The sequence below is a fragment of the Bufo bufo genome, chromosome 5 (assembly GCF_905171765.1).
Source record: "Bufo bufo chromosome 5, aBufBuf1.1, whole genome shotgun sequence".
NCBI classification, from domain to species: Eukaryota; Metazoa; Chordata; class Amphibia; order Anura; family Bufonidae; genus Bufo; species Bufo bufo.
In genome coordinates, this window is record NC_053393.1 from 100,481,239 (window position 1) to 100,497,725 (window position 16,487).

Genomic DNA, 16,487 nt, shown 5'->3' on the forward strand with positions numbered 1-16,487 from the left:
TTCCCGGCGGAGACTGTCTCTCATCTCGCCTTAGTAACGGTGAGATGAGATATCCCTTTTAATAGGGCAGGCGAGGAGCCGAAAGGAAAGAAAAGTAGCAGGCTTGGACAATTTGATGAGCAAAGCCTGCCTAGCCTGGGCACTGGAACAGAGAGTTGTAGTCCCTGCTGGAGCTGGAGCGCCGGAGGTTGCGGATCACTGCTTTAGGGTAAGCTGGCTCATGCAAGCTTACATGTACTTTACCATATGTACCTCATTCAGGAGATAGGGGGAGCTTTATCCAAACTGGTGTAAAGGCAACTGGTTTAGCAACCAATCAGATTCTTCAGAGCTCCTTTGGAAAATGAAAGGTGGAATCTGATTGGTTGCTATGGGCAACTAAGCCAGTTTTCCTTTACACCAGATTTGAGAAATCTCCCCCATTGCCTCTTTGCAGTTCCTAATTTAAAGAACATATTTCCCAGAATGCATATCATTATAATCAACTGGATGCACTGAGCCTCAATGAAGTGCTGGGACATTTTAGCTCTGAAGCCTGTAGAATCATGAATGTAGATGAGAAAGGCCTACATACAATCTGGATAGGACTGACGCTCTGCCAGCAGATGGCTGAACTGGATTCTTTAACTAATTGTCCCCTAGAGTAGTAGGGGGCAATTGCACAAACCTTAATCTGGCCACACACATGATATAGCTGTAAACCAAACAAGCATGTTTACTACAATAACAATAGATTAATAAGTATTAGATTAATAAGTATTAAGTATTAATAAGTAGCTGCTAGAAACTTCTAGATATTGGTGTGATGTATTGTTGAGGCAGACTTGATTGCTCAGGCCTGTGATTGGCTGCAGCAGTCAGGGGACTAAGCCACTTCCTGGTGCTGCGGGAATCAGGAATCACCTGGAACAAGGAAGTAGTGCAGGAGCGGCAGGATGGTGGACAGGTGAGTGTGTTTTTTTTGTTATGGGGCAGACATTGGGACCACAGGAGTTGTCAGCTCCTAGGCTTTACATCGCCTATATGGTGTATAATGAACTGTGCCCCAATAAAAGCATATTATACAGGCAGTTGTCATCTCAGACACTTTTAGCATATTACTAGGATACTGCATCAATGTCAGATAGGTACCTGCTTCTATCTCCACAACGGAGTCCTTGAAGTGAAGGAGAGCACATTAAGCATGCACGGTATGCTCTCTATTCATCGCTATGGGAGTTCCCCAGAGGTGGGACCCACACCTATCTGGCATTGATGGCATATCTTAGCGATACCCCATCAATGTCTGAAGTGAGACAACCCCTTTTAAAGAAACATTAAAGGAATCCTAAAACAAATCCTTTTGATGTGCAGGTGGAAACTGAAAATGAATACGTACTCTCTTTCCTCTGTCAAGTGTGCCAAAAGTTGGTTTTGCTCACAAATTTTCTCCCCTAGGTTTTCATTGGCAAACCTGTCCAAAAGTAAGAAGAAGAATTCAGCATGCTAAAAATATATCTATTAGGAATTTAACTGCCTTGGAATATAAAGCAGCATAGCGATTATTACAACCATAAAGTATAAATATCAGTAACAGTAAATCACATGTGAAAAAAAAAGACTTCAGCTAAGACAGCATTTGTGTTATGGCGCCAATGTGCTGGTGACACAATCCAACGAACATAAAGAATTCTGCCTACAAAGCTACTGCATGTACATGCAAATGGTGCAGATGTCAACCTGTGCTCCCAGCACTGACTGTTACAGTACATACAGTGCACCAGTGTCAGGGGCGGATTGGCTATAAACCCTACAGGGAAACTTCCCGGTGGGGCCGAAGCCCATGGGGCCACCTAAGCCCTACTTTTGGCCAGCAAGGGCCAGTTTTTAGAGACGTATTTTGTGCTGCTGGGGCAGTAGATTAAGATGCACGGTGGTATTTGGCTCTGCTGGGTTGTTATAAAGTGTCGCAATATGGTATTGCTGGCCCTGCCTTCTGTCAATTTGGACCCGACTACAAAATGAGGGCACTTTTAGTTTTTTTCCAGGGCCAAGTTCCCAGTCCGCCCCTGACCAGTGTAACCAAAAGACTGCTGGCCAGCATGGTGCAACACAGATAACACCTTATAGGAGCCTTATCTGTGTGCAAATACAGTGCAAGGCTGAATTAGTTGTAGCGGCCATGGTTTTCTGCAATTTTGGAAAACCACAGCACAGATGCAAAGTGTAAAACTCGCCTAAGCGTGTGTCCATCAGTATTTTGCATGTATGACCTCCCTCTTATAACATTGCATTCTGCTGGATATCAACATGTTAACCTGACCTTGCTACTTTCACACTAGCGTTTTTGCTGGATCCGGCAGGGTTCATCAAAAACGCTTCCGTTACTGATAATACAACCATCTGCATCCGTTCAGAACGGATCCGGTTGTATTAGTTTTAACATACCCAAAACGGATCAGTCATGAACTCCATTGAAAGTCAATGGGGGATGGATCCATTTTCTATTGACTTGCATTGTGGGTCATGACGGATCCGTTTTGCTCTGCATCCCATGCTGTGGTTTGCTCTCCAGGACGAGAACAGAACGGAGTGCATTTTGGAGCATTCTGTTCTGTTCAGTTACGTTTTGTCCCCATAAACAATGCATGGGGACAAAACAAAATTGTTTTTTTCCCCAGTATTGAGACCCTATGACGGATCTCAATACCGGAAAATATTAACGCTAGTGTGAAAGTAGCCTAAGTCAGCTCATTTTCACTGATACGCGTTATACCAGTTAACACCAGCTACATCACAGCTGGTATTAATTTGGCTATACTATAGCTATACCACTGGCGGTTTAATTGAAATAGGACTTACAGGTACTTCTTTCAGTATCTAAGTGCTGAAACCTTCTAATATAGAATAGTCCCTATGTCCATAGTTTGCTTGAAAGAACAGACCCTATGTTGAGTCTATTGAAGCGTATGCAGCATAAATTCCTGGCATGGATGTAAGTGTGCCACAGCAGCACTCGCCCCAGGAACTAGACCAACACAGACTGACCGTTTCAAAAATGTAGGCACATAACCAAAAGGCTCTTCTATTATATATAGAATCTGAATAGGAAATATTTTTTCCCCTTATTAAAGGGGTTGTCCGGGATTTACTTAAATTCTCTCCATCAGCTAACTTCTGGAAATGCAGGAACAAAAAAAAAAAAGTAAAAAATGGCCGACGCTGCCAAGGAAATTGTATAATAAATGCTTTTTCTTTATTATAAAAAGGATATCACATGAAGGCAATGCGTTTCGATGTGGACATCACATCTTCATCTTTTTTTTTTTTTTAATACAACTTTCTGGGCAGCACAGGCCATTTAGTTTTTTTGGTCCTGTTTTTTAACATCAGGGATTGTCCTTCATCACCCGCATTGTGCTCAGCTGCACTCAAGGACTACCACTATGCCCAAACACCATGGTGCCACACGGACTCCCTCTACCTTCAGGTGCTTTATCTGGTCGTGTGCTATTTTGGAACTGTATTTTTTATTTATAGACTTTATTTATAGCCAATTTGTGGAAGGAAGAGACGTTCCTCAATACTTACCCTTCCATTACGCTGCCGATTCTGCAATCTCCACTGTGATCATGTGACAAGACTAACTGCGGGCTATTCCAAAGTCCTGACCAGGACCTCTGTGAAAGAGGCATATCCAGTCAGGACATGAGCTGAGTAGCCCTCAGCCGGAGTTCGAGGAATCAATAGTGCGACAAAAGAGTAAGTACTGATGAAGAACTCTTCCTTTCACAGATTAGTTGACATAGAGAACTTAGGTAACCTATTGACGACCCTTTTACAGTGTACTGAAATCTATCCACATAAACATCCAAAGTGCAATGGAACGGTAAAAGGGAATCGAGGAAATCTTCAAACAGTTAAGCAGCAGTTACAGCTGAGGCAATTTCTGATAATATTCGAAACGTGTCCTTTATGTATGCAGAGCTAAATTTACTTACAATCTACCCTGAGGCAAGAACTGCAGTGAAGTGAAAGTTACTGAGGGTTATGGAGCAACACAATTTCAATCCCTTCAAATAAAAAAGCTGCTGATGTCAGCCCACATAGAAACTATGTGATCAACAATCCAAACTTTGCACAGTGAGTGAGAACTTCCATGGAACATGTATGGGCGACATAAGACGACATATCATCCACATACTATGACCCGCTCATAGAAAGGAGGAAAGACATTGTTTTCATGGATATATGAGGGTTTTTTTTTGTCAGAGAGGAGTGTTCTCCTCCAAATGGTATTAATCGCAAAGTGAATAGCAGAATCAATATCATACCTTTGGCTTCAATGACCAAACACAAAACATCTGCAATATTTAGATGAGCTTTTGCTTACTCCCCATGAATCCACCTTTTCAGACCCATCATAGAGGCGATATTATTTCAAAATGACTGAAGAAGGGGCACGATGGGCAGTAGACAAAGGATGCTCCTAATTTCCAGAAACTTCAGCAGTCAATTGTGTTTGCTATAGGAATTTTAGCACCCACTTCTTTCTTCATGCACCTGATCTACAGCAAAGCTTGCATCAAAGACCTGTCCCCTCACCTCTGTGTTCAAAATGTATACACCCTATGTATGGAGTAAGGCAGAAGCTAATACCGGGAACATGGAGATTTTATTATAGTAAAATCCTGGGAAGATGTCAGAATAAGGTCTTGTAATATATTCCAAACTTGCCTAGACCGATGTGAAGGAACAGCAATAAAGTACCGTACTAGAGTGATAGGTGCACTTTTTAAATAATTAGACATTTAAGTCTGCAGACACAGAGTCAGACCTCATGTACATGGCTATACTACAGATTCGCACAACCTCTGAGTTGCACGGAGGGGTAACACAGCTTCCATCGGCTCATTTGTCAGTGTACAGTATTTGTTCCCTTTTCTGGTAGATTTTACTCTAAAATTGTATCTCATCTGCTCTGGGACACATTTATTAAAGGGAACCTGTCACCGGGATTTTGTGTATAGAGATGAGGACATGGGTTGCTAGATGGCGGCTAGCACATCCGCAATACCCGGTCCCCATAGCTCTGTGTGCTTTTATTGTGTAAAAAAAAACTATTTGATACATATGCAAATTAACCTGAGATGAGTCCTGTATGTGAGATGAGTCAGGGACAGGACTCATCTCAGGTTAATTTGCATATGTATCAAATCTTTTTTTTTTACACAATAAAAGCACACAGAGCTATGGGGACTGGGTATTGCGGATGTGCTAGCGCCCATCTAGCAACCCAGGTCCTCAGCTCGATACCCAAAATCCCGGTGACAGGTTCCCTTTAACCACTTGCACCACCCATATCAAAATTTAACCCCTTAAGCCCTCAGCCCTATTTCACCTTAAGGACTTGGCCATTTTTTGCAAATCTGACCAGTGTCACTTTAAGTGCTGATAACTTTAAAACGTTTTGACTTATCCAGGCCGTTCTGAGATAGTTTTTTCGTCACATATTGTACTTCATGACACTGCTAAAATTGGGTCAAAAAGTAAATTTTTTTGCATAAAAAAAGACCATATTTACCCAAAATTTTGAAAAATTAGCAAATTTCAAAGTTTCAGTTTCTCTACTTCTGTAATACATAGTAATACCCCCAAAAATTGTGATGACTTTACATTTCCCATATGTCTACTTCATGTTTGTAGCATTTTGGGAATGATATTTTATTTTTTGGGGATGTTACAAGGCTTAGAAGTTTAGAAGCAAATCTTGAAATTTTTCAGAAATTTACAAAAACCCAATTTTTAGGGACCACTACAGGTCTGAAGTCACTTTGCGAGGCTTACATAATAGAAACCGCCCAAAAATGACCCCATTCTATAAACTACACCCCTCAAGGTATTCAAAACTGATTTTACAAACTTCATTAACCCTTTAGGTGTTGCACAAGAGTTATTGGCAAATGGGGATGAAATTAGAGAATTTAATTTTTTTGCCTAATTTTCCATTTTAACCCATTTTTTCCACTAACAAAGCAAGGGTTAACAGCCAAACAAGACTGTATCTTTATTGCCCTGACTCTGCCGTTTACAGAAACACCCCATATGTGGCCGTAAACTACTGTACGGGCACACAGTAGGGCGTAGAGGGAAAGGTGCGCCGTATGGTTTTTGGAAGCCAGATTTTGCTGGACTGGTTTTTTGACACCATGTCCCATTTGAAGCCCCCCTGATGCACCCCTAGAGTAGAAACTCCATAAAAGTGACCCCATCTAAGAAACTACACCCCTCAAGGTATTTAAAAGTGATTTTACTAACTTTGTTAACCCTTTAGGTGTTGCACAAGATTTAATGGAAAATAGAGATACAATTTCAAAATTTCACTTTTTTGGCAGATTTTCCATTTTAATAATTTTTTTCCAGTTACAAAGCAAGGGTTAACAGCCAAACAAAACTCATAATTTATGGCCCTGATTCTGTAGTTTACAGAAACACCCCACATGTGGTCATAAACCGCTGTACGGGCACACGGCAGGGCGCAGAAGGAAAGGAATGCCATACGGTTTTTGGAAGGCAGATTTTGCTGGACTGGTTTTTTGACACCATGTCCCATTTGAAGCCCCCATGATGCACCCCTAGAGTAGAAACTCCAAAAAAGTGACCCCATTTTGGAAACTACGGGATAGGGTGGCAGTTTTGTTGGTACTCATTTAGGGTACATATGATTTTTGGTTGCTCTATATTACACTTTTTTGTGCGGCAAGGTAACAAGAAATAGATTTTTTAGCACGTTTTTTTTTTTTTGTTATTTACAACATTCATCTGACAGGTTAGATCATGTGGTAATTTTATAGAGCAGGTTGTCACGGAGATGGCGATACCTAATATGTATACAATTTTTTTTTATATATGTAAGTTTTACACAATGATTTCATTTTTAAAACAAAAAAAATGTTTTAGTGTCTCCATAGTCTAAGAGCCATAGTTTTTTCAGTTTTTGGGCGATTATCTTAAGTAGGGTCTCATTTTTTGCGGGATGAGATGACTGTTTGATTATCACTATTTTGGGGTGCATATGACTTTTTGATCGCTTGCTATTACACTTTTTGTGACGTAAGATGACAAAAAATGCCTTTTTTTACATCGTTTTTTATTTATTTATTTTTTTACGGTGGTCACCTGAGGGGTTAGGTCATGTGATATTTTTATAGAGCCGGTCGATACGGACGCGTCGATACCTAATATGTATACTTTATTTTTTTTTATTTAAGTTTTACACAATGATTTCATTTTTGAAACAAAAAAAATCATGTTTTAGTGTTTCCATAGTCTAAGAGCCATAGTTTTTTCAGTTTTTGGGCGATTATCTTGGGTAGGGTATGATTTTTGCGGGATGAGATGACGGTTTGATTGGTACTATTTTGGCGTATATGCGACTTTTTTGATCACTTTTATTACCTTTTTTGGGAAGTAAGGTGGGCAAAATTTCAATTTTCTCAGTTTTTATTTTTATGGCGTTCACCGTGCAGGGAAAGTAACATGACCGTTTTATAGATCAGGTCGTTACGGACGCGGCGATACCTAATATGTGTATTTTTTTATTTTTTTATTCAGTGATAAATGTGTTTTTTTTAATCTTAACTTTTTTCACTTTTTTTTACATTTTTTTGGCCCAGACCCACTTGGTTCTTGAAGATCCAGTGGGTCCGATGTCTGTATAATACAGTACAGTACAATATATATTGTACTGTACTGTATTTTACTTACACTTTTTCTGAACAGATCTCTGCCTTTAGCACAGATCTGCTCAGCACCATGGACAGCAGGATGCCTGAGACGGCGTCCTGTTGCCATGGGAACCTTCCCCGTCTGCTCAGTACTGGTCAGAACTTCGCAGACGGGGAAGGGTAAGGACGGGGCTGTCGGGGGGCTCTCTCCCTCTCCCATCGGGGGGCTGCAAAGGCACAGCAGCCCCCTGATGGGAGAGGGAGGGAGCTCCCTGAGCTGTTAACCTTTTCCATACAGCGGTCCGTACGGACCGCTGTATGGAAAGGGTTAAACGGCTGACATCGCATCAACGATGTCAGCCGTTTATACCAGGGTGTCAGCAATGTGCTGGCACCCTGGTATACCCACTAGACGCCAACGATTATTCAAGGGGAGGCGGGCGGTGGATCGAGATCCAGCCTGCCGCACCGCCCGCCTCCCGCACCGCCTGCGACACCCCCCCTGCACCACCCGCCCACATAATATCATTCAGGGGTGCAGGGGGGGTTAATAAAACTTTATTTGGGGCATTTTAAAGTTTGATCCCCGCGGTCTCCGACAGAATCGGCTAAAAGCGGAGCAAACCGCAGGTCTGAATTAACCTGCGGTTTTCTGCGATCGTCAATACGGGGGGGTCAAATGACCCTCCCCTGCGTTGTTACGGGATGCCGGCTGAATGATTTCAGCCGGCATCCCGTTCCGATTAACCCCCGCCACGCCGGAATCGTAAATTAAAGCCATGACGTATCGGTACGTCATGGGTCCTTAAGGATTCGGGACCCATGCTGTACTGATACATCCTAAGTCCTTAAGGGGTTAAAAATGGAATGAAGAGTGAGCAAGTCTTGCTGCTTGGGGAGGATTTAAGAACATTTAGGAACAGCAATCTGTTACAATTTTGCAACATTTAGCCCAGTAGGTAGGGTTGGGCTATATACTGTTATCTACAATATACTGCAGTATTGAAAAAAATGGCGACATCGCAGTTTCTTAATTAACGCTGTATTTTAGAGATGTAATTTGGGCAGTCACACTTGACAGTGCGGACAGTGCGGACCTCCTATAAATTGGGCGCCATGTAGGCGCGTACTGATATGTTATGTGCACCGACGTACAACACGTCCCGTTCGCGGCGTCCAGCGCATAATACATGTCAGTAGGTGTCTCAGCGCATGTTGCACAAGCGGACACGGGAGATCAGGTTAAGAGCAGGGATGCTAGTGAGTGACAGGCCTGTTCCCCTCTCACTTCCCAGCTTTCAAGGGACAGTGGGGCCACAAGGAGATATTACTTTAATATATGGGGGCAACAAAGAGACATTATACTGTGTAAGCCCCAAACAGTATAATGTCTCCTTGTTGCCCCCTTACAGTTTAACCCCTTCTACCGCGGGCCAGTTTTCGCCCTCCTGCCCAGGCCATGTTTTGCAAATCTGACGTGTCACTTTATGTGGTAATAACTCTGCAACACTTTTACTTATCCAAGCCATTCTGAGAATGTTTTCTCGTGACACATTGTACTTCATGACAGTGGTAAATTTGAGTCAATATATTTTTCCTTTATTTGTAAAAAAAAAATCCCAAATTTACCAAAAATTTTGAAAAATTCACAATTTTATAAATTTGGATTTCTCTACATTTAAGACATAGTATGTCTATGGCATCATTTTGTAAATGTCATTTTATTTTTTTTGGACGTTAGAAGGCTTAGAAGTTTAGAAGATAATTTTTAAAATTTTCAAGAAAATTTCAGAAACCATTTTTTTATGCACCAGTTCAGATATAAAGTGATTTTGAGGGGCTCACATAATGGAAACGACCCATAAATGACCCAATTTTTGAAGCTAAACCCCTCAAATTATTCAAAACTGAGGTTCCAAATTTTGTTCACCCTTTTGGTGTTCCACAAGAATTAAAAGAAAATGTAGGCGAAATTAAAATTTCATTTTAATTTATTTGCTGATTTTTCATGTAAATCAAATTTTTCTTGCAACACAGCAAGGGTTAACCGCAAAATAAACCTAAACATACATTACTCTGATTCTGTAGCTTACAGAAAAAACCCATAGGTGGTGGTAAAATGCTCTATGGGCACATGGCAGTGGTCAGAAGGAAAGGAGTGCCATATCGATTTTGGAGACAGATTTTGCTACAATGGTTTTTAGGCACGATTTTGTATTTGAAGAGACCCTACGTACCCCTACAGTGGAAACCCTCAAAAGTGACCCCATTTTGGAAACTACACCCCTCAAAGAATTTATTAAGGGGTGTACTGAGCACTTTGACCCCATAAGCGTTTTACGGAATTCGGAAACACTTGGCTGTGAAAATGAAAAGTTTCATTTCTTCCAATAAAATGCTGCTTCAGCCCCAAATGTTTCATTTTCACAAGGAGCAACAGGAGAGCAGCAGCCCATACCCCATTTTCTCCTGAATACGGCAACACCCCATATGTGGTGGTAAACTGCTGTGGGGGCACGTGGCAGGTTTCAGAACAAAAGGAGCGCCACAAGGCTTTTGCAATGCAGATTTTGATAGATTGGTTTACGGGCGCCAAGTGATTGTCTAATGTCAGGGTTAATTTTTTGCGGGATGAGGTGAGGTTTTAATTTAAACCGTTTTGGGGTACATGTGACTTTTGATCACTCGATATTACGCAATTTGTAAGGCGAGGTGACAAAAAAAATGGCTGTTCTGGCACAGTTTTTATTTATTTATTTTTACAGCATTCACCTGACCGGGTAGGTAATGTGATATTTTTATAGGGCAGGTTGTTTTGGATGCGACAATACCTAATATGCCTATAATTTTTATTTTTGTTAAGTTTTACACAGTAAAAAGCATTTTTGACAAGAAAAATATCTTTTTTTTTTGTTGCCATTTTCTTAGAGCCATATATTCCTCCCTGAGGACCAGACAGGACGGCGGAAGTGGACGCAATCTGTCACCAAATTTGCTGCATGTTTTGACTGTTTGGCAGGACAGTAGCTCAGTGGTTAGCACTGGTACCTTGCAGCACTAGAGTCCTGGGTTCGAATGCGACCAAGGACAACATCTGCATGGAGTTTGTATGTTTTCCCCATGTTTGCGTAGGTTTCCTCCCACACTCCAAAAAGACATACTGATAGGGAACTTAGAATGTGAGCGTCATTAGGGACAGCTGTAAAGCGCTGCAGAATATAGTAGCACAATATAAAAAATGCGTAAAATAAAAAGTCTAAATGGGTATATATTGTGATATATATAGCGATAAATTTCTTAATATCGTTATCCTTTGAACATTTTTGATATTGCCTAGTAGCTGGGTAGAGTACCAAATCGAAGAAATATCTCTACATGTATTTATTTCTGGGATTATTATGGTCTTTAACAGATATGCTCATGTAGTTGCTTACTTCATGTACATCTTCTACATGCTTTTTCTTTTTCCAATTTAGACTGGTTTCTTTACATCCTGTATGTAGCACTTCCTGTTGCCGTGTCCAACCAAACCCATGATGCACTTCTCCTTTTTCTGCCACAGCTCCTAACAACGCCCAGCTAGTTTATAGCTTCTCCCACCCAACTGATTACATAGAAACTTATCACTTACCCTGTTGTTCCTTTGACACGCCCATCACAGGAAATAAGAAAGAGCTGCATGAACATGGTCATGTGACCACAGACCAAAACGGAAGAAAAAAATAAAAAAGTAAAAACTACAGCTACCATCATAAATGATTATTTTAAAGGATATTGATGCAAACCGGAAAACCCGTTTAAAGATGCAACAAATTTATCAACATCGTGCAACATTTTGATAAATTTGTTGCAAATAAATGGCAAGATTATTGCCCCCTGCTGATCAGATATTGATGACCTATCCTGAGGATAGATCAACATATACAGTCTGCAAAACCCGTTTAAGTTTGTCTTCATTCAGTTCAATAGAAAAACATGCAAGCCCAAAAAAAAATGGCATGCATTTTTTTATTTTTTCATTTGGTTCAATTTTCATCAAACAAAAACTACCACATTTTTGTCTGTCTTTTCAATTGTTAACTAATGTGCTAACCCTATCTGTGAAGCTGGCCATACGGACAAAAGCGAGGGAGGTCAGGTCACCCGCTACCTGGGTGCTCAAAAATGTGCATGAGTCCAGGTATAATTTGACAGAATCAGTGACAACATCTATAAAGAATCCTAAAAACTGTACGAATAGACAAGTGCTAATAAAGACACTCACTAGTCAGCCAACTTCAGCTTTTTATATGGTATGTATATCAGGAATGGAGATGAGAACAAGACTTAACCCAGTCTTTGTGTTCCACTTTCCAATACCTCGTGCGCAGCCTGAATCATATGTCCAGAAGTATATTCAGCTATCAGTGGTTAATTATAAAGGGTTTTGTGTAATGTGAGACGATTTTCCTGCTAAACGATACCCCATTAAAGACTCAATAAAATAACAGTATCGAGTTCAATCGCTCACAAAAAATACCCACTCATTATATCTGCCGCTCGCTGTATGTTTTTACTTAATGCTTTTGCCTCTGTGGACATATGAACTTCTCCCTTTTTTCAGATAAAAAACATATTTTCTCAATGACTTGCACATGGAATCGGAATAATATGAAAAAATTAACAAAGAAATGGCCAAATGTCTTTAAAAGCCTTTGATTATTTGATGTTTTCCACTTAGGCATTAAAAAAAAAGATAATAATGCCCGTCTGAAAGAAACGGCGGAGCAAGGCCGCCACCCCTAACAGTATATCACATAATGCCATCATGAGATACTCTTGTCATCTTGACGTATGGGATGAACTGCAAACAGCTGTCCTGTGTGTTTTGAGAGGCAGGAAAAACCTGCAGCTGATTAGACTTCCTGTCATAGCTCTGACTGCTCCAGCTCTAATTTGACTCCGAACTGAAATATCAACAAAGAAGAATGAGAAAATTAAAAATTCAGCCCGTTTTGACACTGTTTTCTTGACAACAGTTTGACGTTAATAGACAATTGAGGGCGGATAAAATGAAAAGAAAAGAGCTGTCTCAAACCAAAAGAAAAAAAAAAAAAAAGAAAAGAAAAAATTCTCTTCAGTGCGAAAAAGGATGATGGAACTGCAAGACAGGGCTCATCTTCATGAAATTAGGAGTCCTCGAATGGCAGCCATCAATGAAGAAAACAGAACCTGTGGTAATACCTTACTTATCCTAACGTGAAAAATCTGAATTTCCCTTCACATTTCAAGAAATCTGAGGACTAAAAAAAAAAAAAAAAAGAGCCAAGGAACACAGAAGCCTGGTAAATATTTTACTTTCTTCTGCTCTGTTCACACTATTTGATGATTTTTGTCCATGATGGTCCCATGATAGCTGTGATGGACCTGTTTGAAACAGATCCCAATCCCTACAGATTTTGTTCACTTAATATGCGGTCCATTAGGTTTCCTTTAGGTTTGAGGGCAATCTGTATCAATTTATGATGAGGATATCCAATGCATAGGGTGAAATCTACAGTAAGTCCGACCAGTGTGGCTGTCCCCTAATAGTTTATTCCAGAGAGCTGCATGGTGGCTAAATGATTAGAAAAGATGCCTTACAACACTATTACCCTCTGAATCTGACAAGAGGCAGAAAAACATACAATTGCAGTAGGTGAATTCACTACAGTACGAGCACAATAGAAACATTGTCATAATCCCAAATCTGTTACTGGTATATATAGCATAACAATGTCTGAGCAGTGGACATAACAGAAAGTAATGTTTTTATATTTTAATATTCCAACCACCTACAAATAACGCTTTTTGGGTATCTAAATCATTAAATATAGGTAGGGCATATTATTTATTTATATAGGTCCAGGTCGTGTACTGTATATTAAGTATATGTCACGAACCAGCGGGTATGAATCTAGATCTTCACAGTACCCCTGATGGTCGGGATAGACTTTCTCGAGGGGAACACCAGGTCGTTACTTCTTGAGCAGGAAAGGCACACGAGGCAGCTGGTCCAGGCAGACCAGGAGCTACCTGAGAATAGTACCAGAGGCACAGGCGTTGTCATCAGGCTGAGTCGTAACCAGGAGCAACAGTGCAGGATTGAAGGATGAGGCAGAGGCGAAGTCAGACAGGCAATAGGTCAGGGCAGGTGGCACAGGTACAGGTCAGGCAATCCAGATCGGCAACAGGAGAGTCAAGACAAGCAGGCAGGGAATCAAATAGGTAGCAGAGTCCAGGAATACAAGTAGGAGTCAGAAAGACAGGAACACAAGCAGAAAGCAGATATCAGAAACCTTAGCAGGACACAAGGAACTTGACACTGAGGCATCTGGGAAGGGGGCTGAGCCACCTTTATATGTGTAGGAGGGCTAGGATTGGTCAGCGAGTTCACATGACCTAACCCATAAAGCACAGGAAGTGACGCGTGCTGGTCCTTAAGGAAGTGCTGCAGGAAACAAGCAGCAATCATGCTGTGGCCAGGGCTGAAAGGAAACTGTGGAGCGGATCCCAGAACAACAGTACCTATACAGGACTGTACCTGCACTGGCAGCAGATCACTGCGGCGGTAAGCAGGGGAACAGCAGCGTACAGCAGCCGCTGTTACAGTATAACTCCAATCAAAGTCAAACTATCACACTACATACTGTCCTAAGACTCCCATTATAAAAACAAAAAGCTAATACACCTTTTTTGTTTTTTTACTGTATACTGTTGCGTGGAATAGCATAGCCTACTACTCCATTCCTTCCCTATTGCCAAGGTATAATGGCTTGAGGGATGCCTACAGGATACTCTTGTGGCATTCAGCAGATGTCTGGAGTTCTACGGATACACTTAGTGCGTGCACTGGGAGCTTTTTCCAGCATACATGCTAAGTGTACATGACTAATTTGATGTGAACAAAAATAGTCTCAAAGTAATACGGTAATCAGAAAGGGTACATGATGCTAAATTTGTCATGGTTAATTTTGTAAAAATGCTTTCAACTTACAAAGAACTTTAAAGGGAATCTGTCACCACATACCTGTAAAAACCATCAGCCTCTGTAGATGGGGGCTTGTCAGGAGGTTCCAATGCTCTTGGTACTTTTTTCCTATGTGCCTTTATTTTTATGCAAATTATACCCTAGGAGGGTGGCATTACACCTGAAGCTCTGTTTACTTTCTTTACTGGCTGCACCCCCACCACTTTGGCTGACAGGACCAGGCAGAATAGAGATTATTGTGACCGGCCCGGAAGTCTTATGGCTACGCAGTACTGGGCTGGAGGTCGCAGGGCAAACTGAAGTGGTATTAAGTAGCTGCAAAACTTTAGGGCCAGGCTTGATTACCTCTATGCTGCCTTGTCCTTGGTGGTGTGTCTGGCAAAGAAAATGAGCTGAGCCTCAGGTGCAACGGCAACACCCTCCTTGCACGTAGTGGTTAATTTGCATAAAATTACAAAACTTATTTATCAAAATTGAGGGCACGTATGAAGATGGGATCAAGAGCATTAGAACCTCCTGACAATTGCACACCTACAGAGGCTGATGGTTTTATTTTGTGATGATAGATTTCCTTTAATTACAGGTTGGAGTAACCAGAGATAAGGTTATGAAGTACATTAAAAATAATTAACATTGTGTCTGTTACTCAAAACAAGGTTTATTACAAGTTCACTTTTCTTTCAGTATACTGCTAGGTAGAGCTTATAGATGTTCTATTTGGGTGTTGTACTGTATGTAGAACAAAAAAATCCTGGGCACAGTCTTGAAAATGGATGTGATTTTATTGGTTGTTCTGGATAACAATGACCGTTTTGTATAAAGAAAATGTTTTACTACATGCGACATGATATATACCAATATTACTATTTACTACCTAATACCAAACTAAGCCTTTATAAAAAAGAAAATATCCAAGTTAAAACTAAACAAAACTAAACTTTTCCATGACAAAATGGTTTTCAATGTAAAACTTAAAAAATAAAAACTTCTCCACACATATCACCACATCTGTAATGACCTATACTATATAATGATCACATACTTTAATCACATAAAAAAAGAAAAAGCACTAAAATAAATGCAATGTGTCCCAAAATGGAACCAATGAAAACTACAAATCGTCCTTGAAAAATCAGGGCCTCACACAGTTATGTATATAAAAAAAAGGAATATTTTAGTAAATGATAATTAAAAAAAAAATTAAAAAATGTTTTTTATTTTTTAAAAGTGTCTTTATTGAGCAAACACAGTAAAACTTTAAAAAAAAGTATATATATATATATTTTTTTTTTTCATTCATCAAAAAGAGTTAATAAAAGTTAATCAATTAGTTATGTGTTCACCAAAATGGCGCCATTAAAAACTACTTGACCTGCAAAACAAGCTAATCGGCCACTTAGGGGTTAAGATCAACACTTGTACATCAAAACTCAACATCAAGCATGCTACAAATTAAATGGTAAAGAATCCCTTTAAGCGCCTTAATTTTTGTAAACTTTAGCAGTTTCATTTTGTTCCCTATATGTTAAACTTCCTCTCAACAAGTGTCATGAAACAGAGGCAATCAGCTCTATTAACCATAGACTATAATAATTCTGTTCAGTAAAATATAACCCATCAATGGTTACGAGCACCATATGTCTGTGCAGCACTAATAAGCACAAAATTATCTACAAATTTAAGAGATCCTGCTTCTCACTTAGAAAATTATATATAATTTTGCAGTTACAGTGGCAACCCGTAATGCTAGAAATCAAGTGATGAGAGAGATG

The 16,487-nt window shown here is 40.2% G+C and overlaps 1 protein-coding gene across 2 annotated transcripts in view; it reads right to left on the reverse strand.

Moving 5' to 3' along the window:
• Positions 1–16,487, reverse strand: part of LOC121001736 (polyamine-modulated factor 1-binding protein 1-like) — a 370,872-nt gene that overhangs the window by 80,434 nt on the left and 273,951 nt on the right. For both annotated transcript variants that reach the window (XM_040432927.1, XM_040432926.1), the window contains one exon: positions 1,379–1,453. In XM_040432927.1, coding sequence (XP_040288861.1) covers positions 1,379–1,453 — 75 coding nt within the window. The remainder of the gene's footprint in view (positions 1–1,378; positions 1,454–16,487) is intronic.